Source organism: Amborella trichopoda, chromosome 5, assembly GCF_054954075.1.
Source record: "Amborella trichopoda isolate Santa Cruz 75 chromosome 5, AtrichopodaSantaCruz75HAP2 v2.0, whole genome shotgun sequence".
Classification (NCBI taxonomy): Eukaryota; Viridiplantae; Streptophyta; class Magnoliopsida; order Amborellales; family Amborellaceae; genus Amborella; species Amborella trichopoda.
The window spans coordinates 43,170,092-43,185,878 of record NC_142340.1 but is presented as its reverse complement, the minus strand read 5'-3'; the positions used below and the strand labels follow the sequence as shown (position 1 = coordinate 43,185,878).

Sequence of the window (15,787 nt, the reverse complement as noted above, 5' to 3'; positions counted from 1 at the left end):
AGTAATTTTTTAAAAACTTAGGGCCCTCAAAAGTTAGATAATGGTCAAATGAGGAATGGCCGTGCTGTTTTGAGTGTAACCAGTTTCCCAAAAATAATTTCCTTTATGTATCACCTTACTCGAATTGCACGGGAATTCTCATATATAATACACAACAGGTACCGATGTTTATTGGCGTTTCATTTTTTTATTTTCTTTTTTTGTTTCCATCAGTAACCATCAAAAAGGTTATACACACCTACTCGAATTTCCTGGAAATGAGTTTGAAAATCAACAGTTTGCAGCGTCGTTACAGATGATCTTAATGCCATTAGATAGGATCTGATTGCTCCTTTTGCCAGTTTGCTTTCATTGCTATACACTTTCATTGCTATACAGTTGCATGTTTTGAAATCATGCAAGAATGGCTCATTTAAATAGAAAAAATCGGATCTTTTGCCCAAGTCCTGTACAGTCCGATGACGAAAACACCTAATTCAATCATCAAAAAATGTTCATGGACTGTAAACAATCCACTATGACGACTATGTCACACAAATTCTGTTTATTGCCAGGATAGATGATACAACAAAGAAAAGTTTACAACAGCAAAGGAGGACAATACATCTAGAAGAGAAAAAGAGACAAAAATTAGGCAACTAATCAGTAAAGATAAGATATACAGCATGAAAACTAGGCAGCTCAAAAAAAAAAAAAAGGAAGACAAAATATCATGGGCTCTCTTCCTTTTTTCATCATTTTTTTTGTGATTAAAAATCAGAAGCTTAAACTACAAGGACAACATGCATATTATGAAACTTCTAAAGTGGGTCCCGCCTTCCTCCTCCTAACTGTCTTCTTTGAGGTAGTGGGCCCCACCCCCTCTTTCTCACTGCTCTTCAACTGGTGTTGGCCATCCACTAACTGTCTTCTTAGTCTCAATATCTCTCCTTTTGCTGAAGCCATCTCTTCTTCAAGTTTCTTAGCTCTCTTTGAAAGTGTCTCTCTCTCTTTTCCAATCCTAAGCAACATATTATGTACATCCTCTGCATTTTCTTGCGCTTCTTTCGCCACCTTCTTTTGCTCAATGAGAGATTTATATACCAAATCTTTTTCGGACTCTAAACTGTCATTTCTAGCTGCTGAGGCCTCTAACTCTATAGAAAGAGAGAGAACATTCTCATTTATGGCTACCAAGGACTCACCTGCCTCATTTAAGCTCTTTTCGAGGGCCTTTCGGGCTTCCAAGGCTTCTAAAACCTGTTTCTTTGAGATCTCTAGTTCCCTATTAAGAGACTTCACAATCTTTCTTTCTTCTCTCACATCATTTATGGCTGCTTCTGTACTCTTTTGGGCCTCCAGGAGCTCTTTACAAACCTTTTCGCTTGTTTTAGTTGAGGATTTCAGTTTTTCAGTAGTGGTTAAAAGCTCTTCTTGGGTTTTTTTCTGTGTTTTTCTTAAAGCAACAAGCTCTTCAGAGAGTGCTTTAAAAGCCAATTTCTCACCTTCCAGACTTTTTTGCAGGACTTTTCGGTCTTCTGAGAACTCTGTTCTAAACTTTGAAACATCTGAGTAAAGCATTTCTAGTGCCTTCGTCGACTTCTCCAGCTCAGATCGCACGCTCTCAGTCTCAAGCTTGGAGGATTCTAGGGTCTCTTGGGTTGTCAAGAGCTCACTCCTTAAGCTTTTTACAGTGTCTATTTCTCTCTCTAAACCGGCATTTAGGCCATCTCTTTCTGCTGTTAACTCATCAACCAACCCATGATATTTAGCAGATTGTCTTGTGGCCTGCTCCAATTGTTCTCTCAGCTCCAGAATTTCGTCTTCTTTTTGTGATATAAGCTTGGAATCAGCTGCTATCTTTTCTTCAGAGGATGACTTGAACTTCTTGTATTCATGGTCCAAATTTGAGATTTTATTTTTCAAGTCATCTCTTTCAGCAGTGGCCATCTTTAGGCTCTGGTTTAGGGCTTCAATCGATGAGGTTTTTGTGTCTAATTCCTTCTTGGAAACTGAAAGTTGGTTCTTTAAACCTAGGATTTCGGAGTTCAATTTTGCAAGAAAAGTTCTGGTTTCTTCATATGTAAGACTCAGGTCCTTAAGTTCTGATTCCTTCCTGACCATGGACATGTTCAAATTGTTGATATTTTTATTTTTGTCTTGCAGTTCTGCACTCAATAACTGAGTCCTATCCTGTAAATCACTTATTTTGTTTTGGGCCTCCTCAAGTTTGGACTCAAGCATTCCTTTTTCTCGTCTGGCTTGTGCTGTGTTGATTTGGAGTGATTCTACTTGGAGCTGAAGATCTTGGATGGAGTTTCTCTCTCTACCCAAGTCTCGTCGCAAGTCTGCCACCGTCTGGTTTGCCGAAGCCAATTTATTAGAGAGAGAAAGCTGTTCTTCCTTAAATTCTCGGATCTTCTGATTACTTCTCTCTTGTTCCTCTAGTAACCTTCTCTCAACTTGCTTCTCCATAGTAGTTAAGGCCCATTCCTTATCCCTTACTTTAGCCCTCAGCTGTACATAATAGAACCAAGTTGTCAGTTTCAAACCAATCGGGATGACGATTGAATTTTAATTTGAAACAAAAACTTACAGCTTCAATAGTAGATTCAGTTGTCTTTTTTTCTTTCTGTGCCAATGCATATAAAGCACCAAGAATTCCTGATCCAACTATTCCAACATCATTCAGGAGACCCACGAATGCATTTCCTGATGCCAATCGTTGCTTGATTTTCTGCCACATATGTCGTTAAAGAAAACAATAAAAGCTCATCTCTACTTCTATAGATAACATTTAAGGGGGAAGGTCTTATCAAAAAAGTAGAAACAAGAAAATTTTGCTCCAGATACCTCTCCAGTTCCATTCTCCTGCAAAACTGGAATTTCTCCTCTGTTTTCTGGTTGGTCAAACACTGATACCTCTGCAGTGCAAGTCTCCAGTTTCTCTGAAATGATAATATCAACATCCCATTGCAATTGGATGAATGCCCGGTAAAAGAAATATGAAGAGTATGAAGAGTAAGAAACTATATAGCAAGGAGATATTTTTCTTTTTTGGAGAATAAGCAAGGAGATATTCTTATACAGTTTCCAGCCTCTTTATTTTTTTCCCTTGATAGGTTACAGTCTGCTGAATATGCTCCCAATGAGTTTGGATTTTGAATTTCCTGTGTTTAAGTTTCAATATAGGCCTAAAGGTTTAACAATATTACTCACACCAGAGTTGAGAAAATATACAAGGATCCATGAAACGATGGCAAAGCCATCAACGTGAAGTATCTATACAAAGATCCGCCAATTGCTTTATATGGCTAACCAAATCCATTCAAGCATAAAGAAGAAAATGCAATTTTCACAAGTATCAAACAGTTTCTCGTGGTTACTGATTCCGATAACAAAGAAACCTTGAGCTACAGTTCAATGTCCAAACGCAGAATTCAAAGTCTAGGAAATGGAATAAAAGGTGTTAGAACTGGAGGAGAAAAAAACCTGGTATTTTTAAGGATTCACACTCAATGTTCTCCAAAGAGCTGGAGAGCAAAAGCCTGCCCTTCTAAATATCCAGTTGCAATTTTGGGAAATAAGCATTTTCCTTTAATTAATGACAGAAAGGAGATCTGGAAAGGGGTTTAGTCCCACCCCAATCATGTCATAGCTAAGGTTGAGGGCTTAGAGGACATAAGTGATTTCAGATGCATCCAATTTGAAGGGTAGGTCTTGTAAAGTATGTGCGAAAGTCCAGTCTGCAGGAGCTTCTTATTTTCTAAGCTATATTTGAGACAAAGGAACTTGATCAGGTCAGTTCTGCAATTTAAGGACTCCAACAAGGGGCAAGTAAAATCTAGATGGTGAACTGGTGTCTGGTGATTTGTCTCAAGGATTAAGGAAGGAAGGAAGAAAGAAAACGAAAATGTTACTTTGCAGGTGACTAGATTACATTATATGCGGGATGGAATTCGAGGATACGAGGGCGGAAATAGACGTGATGTGAGAAACAATCTTTTTTCTTTCATTCTCTCTCTCTCCAGCATTAGGGAAGTCCAGGAATATGATCATTCCATGGAAAAGCTAATTTTTAAAGTTTGTTAAGTTGACTCTCATTAAGCGAAGTAATGCAAATTACTGCTATATTTTATCCCTCTTCCAAAATTCAGGGGCAGTGCCAAAAACTAATAAGGGTCCAACAGGAATTCTTTTTGGTAGGGGTCGTAGTGAATGGCACAAAGTTCCATACGGTGAATAGGTAGAAAGTTTGTGATCCAAAAGACAGAGGAGATTTGGGGACAAGCCATAAGAGAATAAGTTATTGGGTTGTGTGGCGTCCTTGTCTTTGGAGAGGCTTGATGGATGAGGAGGGCAAGATAAGTAGGTTATCGCTTAGCCTAAAGGTCATGAACGTCCCACTAGCTTGTACTAATGGTTCTTTCAGATACATTGTTTTGAGAGTGTGAGAGATAGAGAGAGAGAGAGAGAAGGGGAGCATCCAGGGTGTCAGTCATCAAGTTGGGCTTCGAACCCAAGACACACATATGAATGACACGCCACCATGACAGCAGGTTAAGCCGTCAAGTTCAGATACATTGTTATGTTCCTAATCACGACTCTCTTCACTAATTTGCAAAGAAAGGGTGGCATGAGGTGCCCAAACTTGTATAATTTAAAGTCTCCTATGAGTGTTGGTATTCAGATGACTAGTTTCTCATGGGGGATCATTATGAACAGCATGGCTTCTAGTCCTTGAATTTATGCTTCATGTATATGAATTCGAGTCAATGGACCTCTTGCTGTTGTATTTCTCCATAATTAGAAGGATTTGGCATTTCTTTCAAGGTATGTTCCGGCATCATGGGTCGTGCCAATGTTGATGCTTATCCTCACTGAATGCTAATTTTGCCTTCTTTCAATAGAAAGGTGCCTATTATGAAGGATTTCCCCTTGACGATTTGCAGCATCCATAAAGAAGAACAGTTGATTCTTTAAAAAGATTTCAACAAGCCACAAAGAAATTAGAGGTCCAAGATTCACTATCCTGTTGAATTGTAGTCCTCGAGTAGTTATGGGTTAAGATAAATAACATTTGGGTATTAATGGTAGGGTAAACAGTGAGATTCCTACAGTTAACCTTAGTTTTCTTGAAGCTCAACTTTGACAAAAGATCAATTAGGAACTACATTCAAGAAAACTTATGATCCACTAGGGACCAAAGTACATCAAAATGAATCAGGAGTTAAATCACTGGTACTGTTAGTTGTTGAAAAAATCAAAACCACATCGTGTTAACAGCTTATCGAATCAATTAAATACACCCATGAAATGATATTTCATAGTCAAATCACCATGAATTCCCCTGTTTGTTTATTCAATCACTCATACCCAATAGCTCAAAATTACTCTAAGCAAGAACGCAAATAATGTATCTTGCACATATCAAGAATAGGAAACACAACTCTGAAAGTCTCAATCACCTGAACCAGTAATTCAAAAAAGAACCAAAACCAAATAATCTTCCACCTCAAAAAAGCAAAAAGAACAATGAAAAAAACCCAGAAACTTGGATGAATTTTAACAAACCTGTCACTGTAGCTTCAATTGCTGTTGCACTGGACTCCAAGAAAGGCAAAGCTGAGATTCCCAAAAGAAGAAGGGCTCTCTTCTTCATGAGCATGCATTTATCCTGGTTCATGGGGTCCAAACAAGTGACCCTCACTGACCTTTTGAGCTGCCCTTTGTGAGTTGTGGTGAAGAGAGAGAGTGTGGGTTCCTGGTTTTTTAGACAGAGAAAGTGAGGGACGTGCAAACTCGTTGGAAACCCCATATCCCAAAACCAGGTGCACGAGCCTAAACCATGAGGCCCAGTGCCGGGACTGTTGTTTGATGAGAAGAACTAATGATGACCCAATTATATGATAATATGACCCTAAAACTTTTTTCTTTTTTTTTTCCAAAAGCTCTACTTTGTATAAGGCCGGGGCCCTAAACAATCAAGTAAGGCGTAATTTCAAGTAATACTAAAAGATGTTGTTTCAGTACTGAAAACCTTTGTGACTGCCTTAAAATTTATTTTTATTTTTTATTATAGATTTTTAGCTTTAAAAATAGTATAGATTGAATAGATCTATAAATATTTGAAAATCTTAAAAATTGATAGTTCAGGTAATGCATTACAAATATACTATTTCTAAGACTTAAAATCTATTTTTTTTTATATCCATATCTCGTGAAGTTGAGTTGATTAATATGAAGAATTGTAGGCATCGAAATGACCTCTTTTAGTGAATTTTTTTAATATACTTTAATTTGATTGTGTAAGACCTCGCCGTCGTATAAACTTTTTCCTTACGCAACGCAACTTTTTCTGATCTCTCTAGAGTGAATAAACAAAAGCTCTCTCTCTCTAGAATGAATAGGCAAGAGCTTCCTCTCCCTCCCTTTCACTCAAATTCATCAACGAAACTTAATTTATTGGAATGCAGTGAAATTATCAGAAATGTATCATAATTTTTGTCTAATTATAATCACTCGAGTGATTATATATACATGGATCCATGACAATTTAAAGGCCTTATTTTATTTCATTTTTTTTCAACAATAAAAGGTAAAAGGTGTTCTAATCATTTGGAGATGAAAAATTTGTACAATATGCGTTCAAGAGGTATAAAGCATCCATCTTAAAGATGGATGCAAATAGGTAGCCCATCTAAAAACAAGGGTAATGAACTGTTCAAATGTTTTTTTAATATAATTATTATTTCTAGTTTTCAATTATTATTACTTTTTTATATTCATAATCTCCATGTTAAAAGATTAAATTATATTTAAAAAACATATCTATTGTCAAGCCCGCATGTCTATAATATGCGGGCTGGCCGCATAGAAACCGCGTCCTTTGCAGGCGCAAATTTCTTTTACTTGGAGAAGAGGCGCAATTTCGAAAGAAGGTAGATAAAGTAGGGGTACTATCGTACTTTACGTGGAGTTTCTTCCGCAAGGCTTGACCTTTTGCCAGCATGGCATTGAAGGTGCCTTTTATCCTCAAATAACCAATTAGGTATCGCCAGGTGTTCATAACGAAAAGTGGGTTATCTTGTGATTCTGGTTATGCCATGTGGCATGTTGGTTTAAACCATACATCACTAGTGTACACAAGGTGGCGTTCATCAACAGTTCACTCTGCTTAAAATTCAATCCTCACCGTAGTCATTGACAATCGATGACGCATGTCTCACTAGTACCATACACTTGATGTGGACCACTTTAAATTCCGTTGTGTACAAAGAAAGAGGGACGAAATTTTGTGATCCGTGGGAACAAATTGTATATTTGCACTTGCGGGAACTTGCTTAAGGTGATTTGTTAGATTGGCAAGATGACTCTAACATGTCTAATAAAGGGAAATTTGGTAACTTCAGCCATATTTTTCGTCCACTAAATTCTATGGTGCATATTATAGATGATAAAACTAACTCTCGGTGAAATACAAGGGAGAGAAATTAAAGGAGTAAAATACCAAGGGTGCACTTTCTATAAGGTTGCAACTTTAAACAATCCAATTAAAACGCACCTCCAAATTTTATCGTAATATATAATTTGTTTGTTAAAAATTCTAAGGATTATCTCAAAATCTATTTTTATATCTAATTAAAAAATTTTAAACTCAAAAAATAGTTAAAATCAAGGAGATCTATAAACATATGAAAATCTCGAAAATGGACGGCCTAGATAATGTGTTGCAAGGTGCACTATTTCTGAGACTCAAAAACTTTTTTTTTATATTCATACATCTCGATGTCGAGATGATCAAATAGAGAGTTTTTCAACATTAAAAGAACCTTTCCAATAGATTTTTGAGGTGCATCTGTAATGCTACATTTTAAGGTTGCAACCTTATATAGACTTTTCCCAAATACAAATTTACATAGTTTAACAACTGATTATATCTACATAGCATCAAACTTTCTCCGTCTATTAATCAGAAAAATATCATACAAAAGCATCAAACTTTATCGTCTATTAATCAAAAAAATATCATACAAAACATGAATAGTATAATGATTTTGGAGCGTTATCATTATCAAAAACCTTTTCCCAAAAAAAAAAAAAAAAAAAAAGTTTCTCTCTCACTAGAATACCACCCAAGTCTATAGAAAACCTCATAATCCACATGCACATACCTTTCTCTACATGTATTTTTTATATCTATAACAACCCATATAAAGAGAGAACCTAAAGAACACCTACCCGAGGCCCTCTTTCCTATACCCCTTAGGTATTAGAATAGGAAAAAGGTTTATATAAGACTGACACCTTAAATTGTAGAATTAAGATGCATTTTAATACTTTGTCTAAGAAATATATTGTCTAAAAAAATATTACTGACATGATGCATTACCTCAAAAATAGATTGTTATTGTTTGGGTAGCATCTATATGTAACCTGGGAAAAATATTGTTGTTATTTAGCTATGTCTGGAAGAAATGTGGGGAATACAATTGACATTTTGGCTAGAAAGTACTGTGTTAATTTTATCCATAGTAATGTGCTTTTTTTGTCTGGCTTTCTTTCTTTTTTAGGATAAAACTGTGGTATTCCAAAAAACGTCAGGCGGTGCCTAAGTGGTCGCGGCCTGGGGCGGTCAGGCCGCCTTGAGCTTAGACGGGTGCCTAGGTGACCGCCCAGAACTTAGGCGGCCTAGTAGAATAAAAAGCATGAGATATCTAACTATCTAACTGTTTGAGGGTCAAATTTTGTGTAAAAAATTAGAAAATATATATTGAGATGTAGAACACATTAATAATACATAATATATAGTCCATTCATAGTCCACAGTCCATAATTCTATAGATTTTAAATTTAAAAATCAAAGTTCAAAATTCAAACCATTAGACATTAGAGTATTAGACCATACTCCATAGGCTATACTATAATCCAAACTCTATGCACTCCATAGTCCATGCACATAGTAAAAATAGGAAATATATAATCACATACGGCAAGACATTGAGTCATCGTCAAGACAAGGAACGAAATAACACATAGGAGATTCTTTTTTTCCCGTGATTCTGTGGGGAGAGAGCCCCTACCCTTGGTAGAAATTGAGCCCATGATGTAGCCTCGCAAATCATCAAGCGCTAATCAATTAAGCGAGTGCTCTTTTCTAACATATAGGAGTTTAGGACATATCAAATGTACATGGTTGACAACTCCATATATACTCCTCCATACTTCATAAGCTCATATCCATAGTCCATACTATTGTTAGAAAGTGCAACTTGAGCTGAGTAATTGCTTCTGCCGAAGCCGATTACTCAGACCAACTCTAAGTAACTCGACCGATTAGTGCTGAGTATTGTAGCAACAAAAACAAAAGGTTAAAAAATTATAAAATATAAAAAAACCAAAATAAAAATAAAATGAAATGTATATTTTAAGTAAGATTAAGCATAACACTTCAAAATAATGTTAAAAAAAGTAGTAATAAAACAGATTTTAAAAAATCAACTTGTGACTGGGGGGTAAATAATCCAAACATGATGAGAAAAATGTAAAACTAAGTATTTATGGCCAAAACACTTCCCAATCTTTGCCAAAATGATAAAAAAAACATAAAAATAAGTCCTAAATAGTTCTCTTGTTTTTAAAATTTTATTATTATTTTTTTAATATCCTTGAGTTGGGCTCCCAACTCGGGATAACTCGGGCTCGACAAGGGCAAGGGCCCGAGCCCAAGTAACTCGACCAAGGAGAAGCTACTTGGCCAATTTTTCAATCACTGGTCCAAACATCGTTACATCTTTACAGCTTACATACACACAACCAAGATGAGGAAAAGAAAAATGAAAGAAATTTAAACTTGAAGACTCAAAAGAGTCTTCAGTCATCACTCATCATTAGAAAAATTAGGGTCAGCTCTATCATCTACATTCGAGCCAAGCCCATCACCATCAAAATCATCTCCCTCCTCAACATAATAGTCGTCCTCCTTTGTCTCTTTTGAATCTACCTCTGCTTCATCCTCCACCCTCATTCTCTTAGAAGAAGATATAGTGGCCCTAAGAGGGTCGGGCTGCTGTCCCTGAGGCCTTCATGACTATATCCCATGTCAATCTAGTATGCCTCTCAACCTCATCATTATCAACCAACTACTCCATGGTATTATCCATATTTTTTATGTGAGGGATCGCTCTTATATATCTCATCAAATTTCTCTTTCAAGTATCGATTATACTTCACATAAACTAGGTCATTGAGCCTCTTTGATCCAAACATGTTTATTTTCTTTGTACAAATGTAATAAATCCAAATGAAATTAATTAATAGAATACTACAATTTACGATTGACTCAACAATCAGTAATGTACGAACTAGTAATTGCCAAAGTACTAATGCAAATTAGTAAATTGTAAACCAATAAAGTAAACTAAATTACAATCTCAAAAGTACTCCAATACTTCTCACAACCATATGAAGTAGTGGTTAGGCTCAAGATTCAAATGACCAAATTTTGTAAATTTGGAGCACTACACCATGTTGGCTGCAAATTGATTATGAATTATAATTATAAACAAACAACAAATATGAAATTTGAATATGAGGAACTTAAGAATTATATTACCTGGATCGATTTTGGTCTTTGCCTCACTGTCATTGGACTTCCAAAAGAATTTAATATGCAATTGTAACTTACTAACTCATCAGCTCATATAATGTCTTAGATATCCTATGTAGGAACTAGCACATCTAGACACTTATTAAATCCAATTATTGTGTCATTTATATGTATTTCATTATCAACATAATAAAAAGGTGGGTTCAAAAAATACTCAATTGTATGCAATAGTGGATGTAGCTGCCTATCCTACTTCTCACCAATAATCTTCTAAACTGGCTCATAGTGGGTCATATCATCATCAATGTTACAAGCTATCTCTCTTGCATCTCTACATGGCGTCATATATGTAGCCCATAGAGCGCTTGTTACTATCAATCATGAGAAAGACTTTGACGAGAGGAAAATATGTCTTAAGCACCCTTGCTAAAAAGCATTAGAAAGGATAATATCTCTCACCTTCTTCCTTTTTTGATCCCTGGCCCACTTGCAAGCTCTACAATCATTCAAGGTAAACATCTGCCTCAATTAGACTCTCCTCAAATGTATGTTATCCATGCATATGTACCAAGTAACAAATGTCATGACCCCTACCTCACAATCTCCTTCTTCTTTGTAAATCTACGTACCATGCTGATGGTGAAGAAGGTAACATACTCATAAAACCATATAGCAATGTAATATGTAGTTCTCTCTCACACTTTTTTCTTAATTTTGTGCACAATAGTTGTTTGCTTCTTTGTTTTCTCACCTGCAACTTCAGGGTTGGGCCGGGCAAAAAGCAATTCATAGCCCCCACAATCCGAGGCCTCTTAGGCCCCCCATTGACGTAGTTTAAATTTTTTGGCGACTAACACCCGGCAAAAATAACCACGTTTTACAGAGAGAAATAAAAACCGATACAAAAATCGCTAGCGGAAGGAACAAATCTACGGATTTGAGTTCCGACATTGGCCTACAGGCAGAAAAGAAGAAAAAACACCCACAAGAAAGGCTCTCTCTCTCCAAAATAACTTTATTTTTTATTCACAAAAATCTATCTCCATTTACAATACCGTGCATCCCTTTTTATAAAAAAAGTTCTTCCAAACTTCCTAAAAAGATGTACTCTACCTAAAAAATAGATCACTCATATTTTCTTAATAGATAACTACCTTAAAACTCGCTCAACTAACAATATGCAACATTTTTTACTTCCTTAAAGAAAACCTTCCTAAACCAACACTAAGGCTTCTAAATGAAAAATATAAACTTTCCCAAATTAATAACGTGACCTCCGACCTCATAGTTAAGTGAATCCTTTTACAAAGGACACTGATTTGTTAATAAAACTCAACCAAGACCCAATCTTTCGAAGAAGGTAACATACTCGAAGGTTTAAACCGCTTCGAGGCCCATATCCGGTTAGGCCGGTTCGAGGCCCATATCCGGTAAACCGCTCGATTCAACTGCTCTGACCGGGCAAGTCCAGGGCGGTCAAAAAAATGTTGAAAAAAATTAAAAAAAAATCTACTAAAATATGAAAAACATATAAAGAATGATTAAAACAAAACACATTCAAATGAAGTTGAAAATTAATGAAAAAATGGATTTGAACCCATTTTATATTTTTCAATGGTTATTTTTAAAATTTTCTAGAAAAGATGAAAAAATATAAAAGTGAGTATTAATAACCAAATACTCATTCAAACAAAAAGAAAACGTATTAAATTTTCCTAAGAATAAAGCGTAATTCCTAAAATTGGACTTTATCAAATTAAACCCAAAAAAAATCCCTACTAATCCTATTTCTAAATATTGTTCCTAATAAAAATAAAAAACATACTCGCAAAAATAAAAATAGTAATTAAGTTGCCAAAAATTTGAGAAAAATAAAAAACATTGAATCTATCTTATTTTGATTTGCATCACTCAACCCCAGAAACAACTACAACTCCCTTTCCCTTCCCCTTAGTCTGGGATATAGCAAGTTGCTCCACATCTTCATTACCCGCATGATCACTATCACCATCATCATCATTCGCATGTATCCTAGACCTCAGCTCTGCTATGAATACCTATCTCTCCTCTTTTTTATTTTTTACAATATTCATATAGGTTTTATCTCCTCTCTAATAGCATTATGAACATTTTTACAAGGGGCGACATCCCCCTGATATTGGCACCAGTAAGATACTTCTTAAATCAGTTTATATTCCAGTTCGTATCCTTCTATCGATAATTGCATCTTATGCAAATTTAATATAAAGGATTCGAGTTATAATCATATTCCAATCTGTATCACCACTTCTTTTAGATCCCGAAGAAGACATCTCACAATAATATAAACAATCTAAAAATCAATTTTTTTTACTAACCTTGATTACTCGATCTTCAAATTTCTAAAAAAACATATAATAATCTTAAAAAAATCTCCAAAACTAAATCTAATATCAATGGTAATGTTTGGTTCGATTCTTTTAGCTTTGAAAAACCATTCGATTTTATAAAAATCACAAAATACTAAGTTTTTAGGTTTATATATCTCTAAAATGGTTCAAATAGGTTTAGATCGATATCCGACCTAAACCCCTCCATTTATATACTTTTCTTTTTAAAAAAACCCCAAAGCCCCTAGGTGCACCAGTATTTGAAAATTTGGTGATTGGATCCAAAATCTAGTGATTCGGATCAGGTATCGTCCAAACCGTCCTAAATTTGACTATAAAACCAGATTCATCTGGATCCCTTTCCGTCCCAACCGGTTCTTTGAGATAAATTTGCTTTACATCACGTATCTACATCTCTTTGCACCATCACGGGTCCAAGCATCCACTCAAGCTCATGGGATTATACTTGTCAGAAAAACAAAAAAGCTCATGAGATTATACAATTAATATTAAGGTTAATAGCTATTAGCTAATTAGGATTAAAAATAAAAAAATATTAATTGATCATAGGATATTAAAAAGGAAAAAAATAATACTAAGATTAGTTTATGGACCATTAAAAGACTAGTGTGTGGGATATTTGAAGAGAAAAATATAACACTAGCTCATCTAGTTTAGAATTTACGTTCAACTTGCTTTTATTAATTATCCCACATTGCAAGTATGAATTTACTTATTTATTTTTCTAATTTATTAAAATACGATTGTAAATATATGATTCTAAATTATATATTTTTGTCCACATTAATTATTACATATTAGATTTATTTATTTTTGAGAGTCATACCCTTGTTTTCTAAACCACGTCTATTATAATATTACAATTAATAATTATACTAATTATATTGACAACCAAATCTTATGTTTTATGTATTAATTTATTATACTTTAAATTATATAATTTACTAGTTTTTGTTGTAATTGTAAAATATGTTATTTAAATTAGAAGATATTATAAGACGCATTTCAAAATTTATTTTTATTTGTCTAGTAAAATTATTATAAAATATAAACTAATCATTCCAATTTCAATGTATAATGTAATAGTTAGTTGAGATGACATAATTTTGAACAAGTAAAAAGAATTAATAAATGTTTGATGTGATACTCATTTTATTTTATATGAAAATTATTTTTTAATCTTATATATGGAAGTATTTTAATATTTTAAATTATTTTGATGTATATTATAATGTTTTGTTATAATTAATAATTATACTGATATCCAGACAGGAAAACAACGTCTCTGTATTCACTTATTTTTACAAAGTAATGAAAGTACATAATGCACCACTCCGAATTTCTTTTAAAAACTAAAAGAACACTATTTTTAAAATTTATCATGATTTTTTGAAAAAACAAAATTGAAACAAAATTTGTCAATTCGGCTAATTCTCCTATCCGGTCCGACACAGGTATGGATGAGACTGATTTGGGTCACCGATCCTTTTTTTAAACACTAGTTTATACACCTAAGCCTCGGCGACACACCCAAGCTCCCCTAGGCCTCCTAAGCGCTAGGTGAGCTGCGTTTTGGAACACAGCTTAATTGGAGAACTTATTGGGTTGAGTATGAGTCGTATGCGCCTCAACTCTCACCTCACCTAAAATTTGTGAAATATATTGATCACTTCCAATGAAATACTAATTTTCTGATTTTTTATCCCATCGGCAGCATCAACCCGAACAGCTATACCATCATCATCAGCACCATCAATCTCAACACCCATACTACCACCACTACCCCAACTCACCCCCGTCCCCCTCAGTCACACCGCAACCACCATCCCTAACTCCTCCTCCACCACCACCACCACCACCACCCTACCCTCGTCCGCCACAACCCAATCCCCGTCTAATCCCAAATACACCCCCGTCGTGGCCGCTCTCTGTGATCTTCATGAATGTTTAATTGTTTACCTTGAACCTTGCTATCATCTCGTCCCTCGAAACCCTTATCTGATTTCTAAGTTGCAAGAAAGTTTCTAGTTTCAATTTGAATGTCAGCTTCTCCGATATCTTTTAGAAATCTTCAAGTTTGGATAGCCATTTGCAAGGTTAAACCATCAGTACATTAAGACAGCTATAACTGTTTGGAACATTGCTTGATTGAAGTAGTTGAGTTGAGTATGAGTCATATGAGCCTCAACTCACATCTCATTCAAAACTTTGTGAAATATGTTGGTCAATTTCCATTGCCCATGAGATCCTGATAAGGCACTCAGCCCAGATGGCTTCCCTTTATTCTTTTTTCAAAAAATTTAAAATTTGGTGTGTGGGGAGTTACTGGATATGGTCAAGACTTTTATGGAAAGACGGTTACTTTTTAGGTGTGTTAATTCTACTTACATCTCTCTTATTCCAAACAAATTTGTTATTACTACCCTCAATGAGATTCGGCTTATAAGCTTACTAACTAGCCTCTACAAAATAGTGGCTAAGTTATTGACTGAACGGTTGAAGTCGATTCTCTATATGGTTATCTCTGATCCTCAATCGGGTTTTATTAAGGATAAGATTATCACAGACAGTGTCTTGGTTGCTCAAGAGTGTGTTTATTCTTGGAAAAGGAGTGTTGAGCCAAGGGGTTATTGTCAAGTTAGATATGGAAAAAACATATCAAAGAGTTGATGGAAATTATGTCTGGAATAGGGTTTGGTCCCAAAGTGGAGGAATTGGATTGAAAGGATGCCTGTCTTCTGCCTAATTTTCAATCTCGATTAATGGGACCCCTAAATGTTTCTTTAGGGCTACGAGAGGACTTCGACAA

At 35.2% G+C, this 15,787-nt stretch overlaps 1 protein-coding gene across 1 annotated transcript; it reads right to left on the bottom strand.

Moving 5' to 3' along the window:
* Positions 1–529: 529 nt before the first annotated feature.
* Positions 530–6,192, bottom strand: LOC18434210 (MAR-binding filament-like protein 1). The gene is made up of 4 exons (XM_006844285.4): positions 5,554–6,192; positions 2,833–2,927; positions 2,576–2,716; positions 530–2,496 (listed from the first exon to the last, which is right to left on the bottom strand). Exons 1-4 carry the CDS (start codon positions 5,795–5,797, stop codon positions 790–792), a joined length of 2,187 nt encoding a protein of 728 aa, XP_006844348.1. The 5' UTR covers positions 5,798–6,192; the 3' UTR covers positions 530–789.
* Between the last annotated feature and the right edge of the window lie 9,595 nt (positions 6,193–15,787).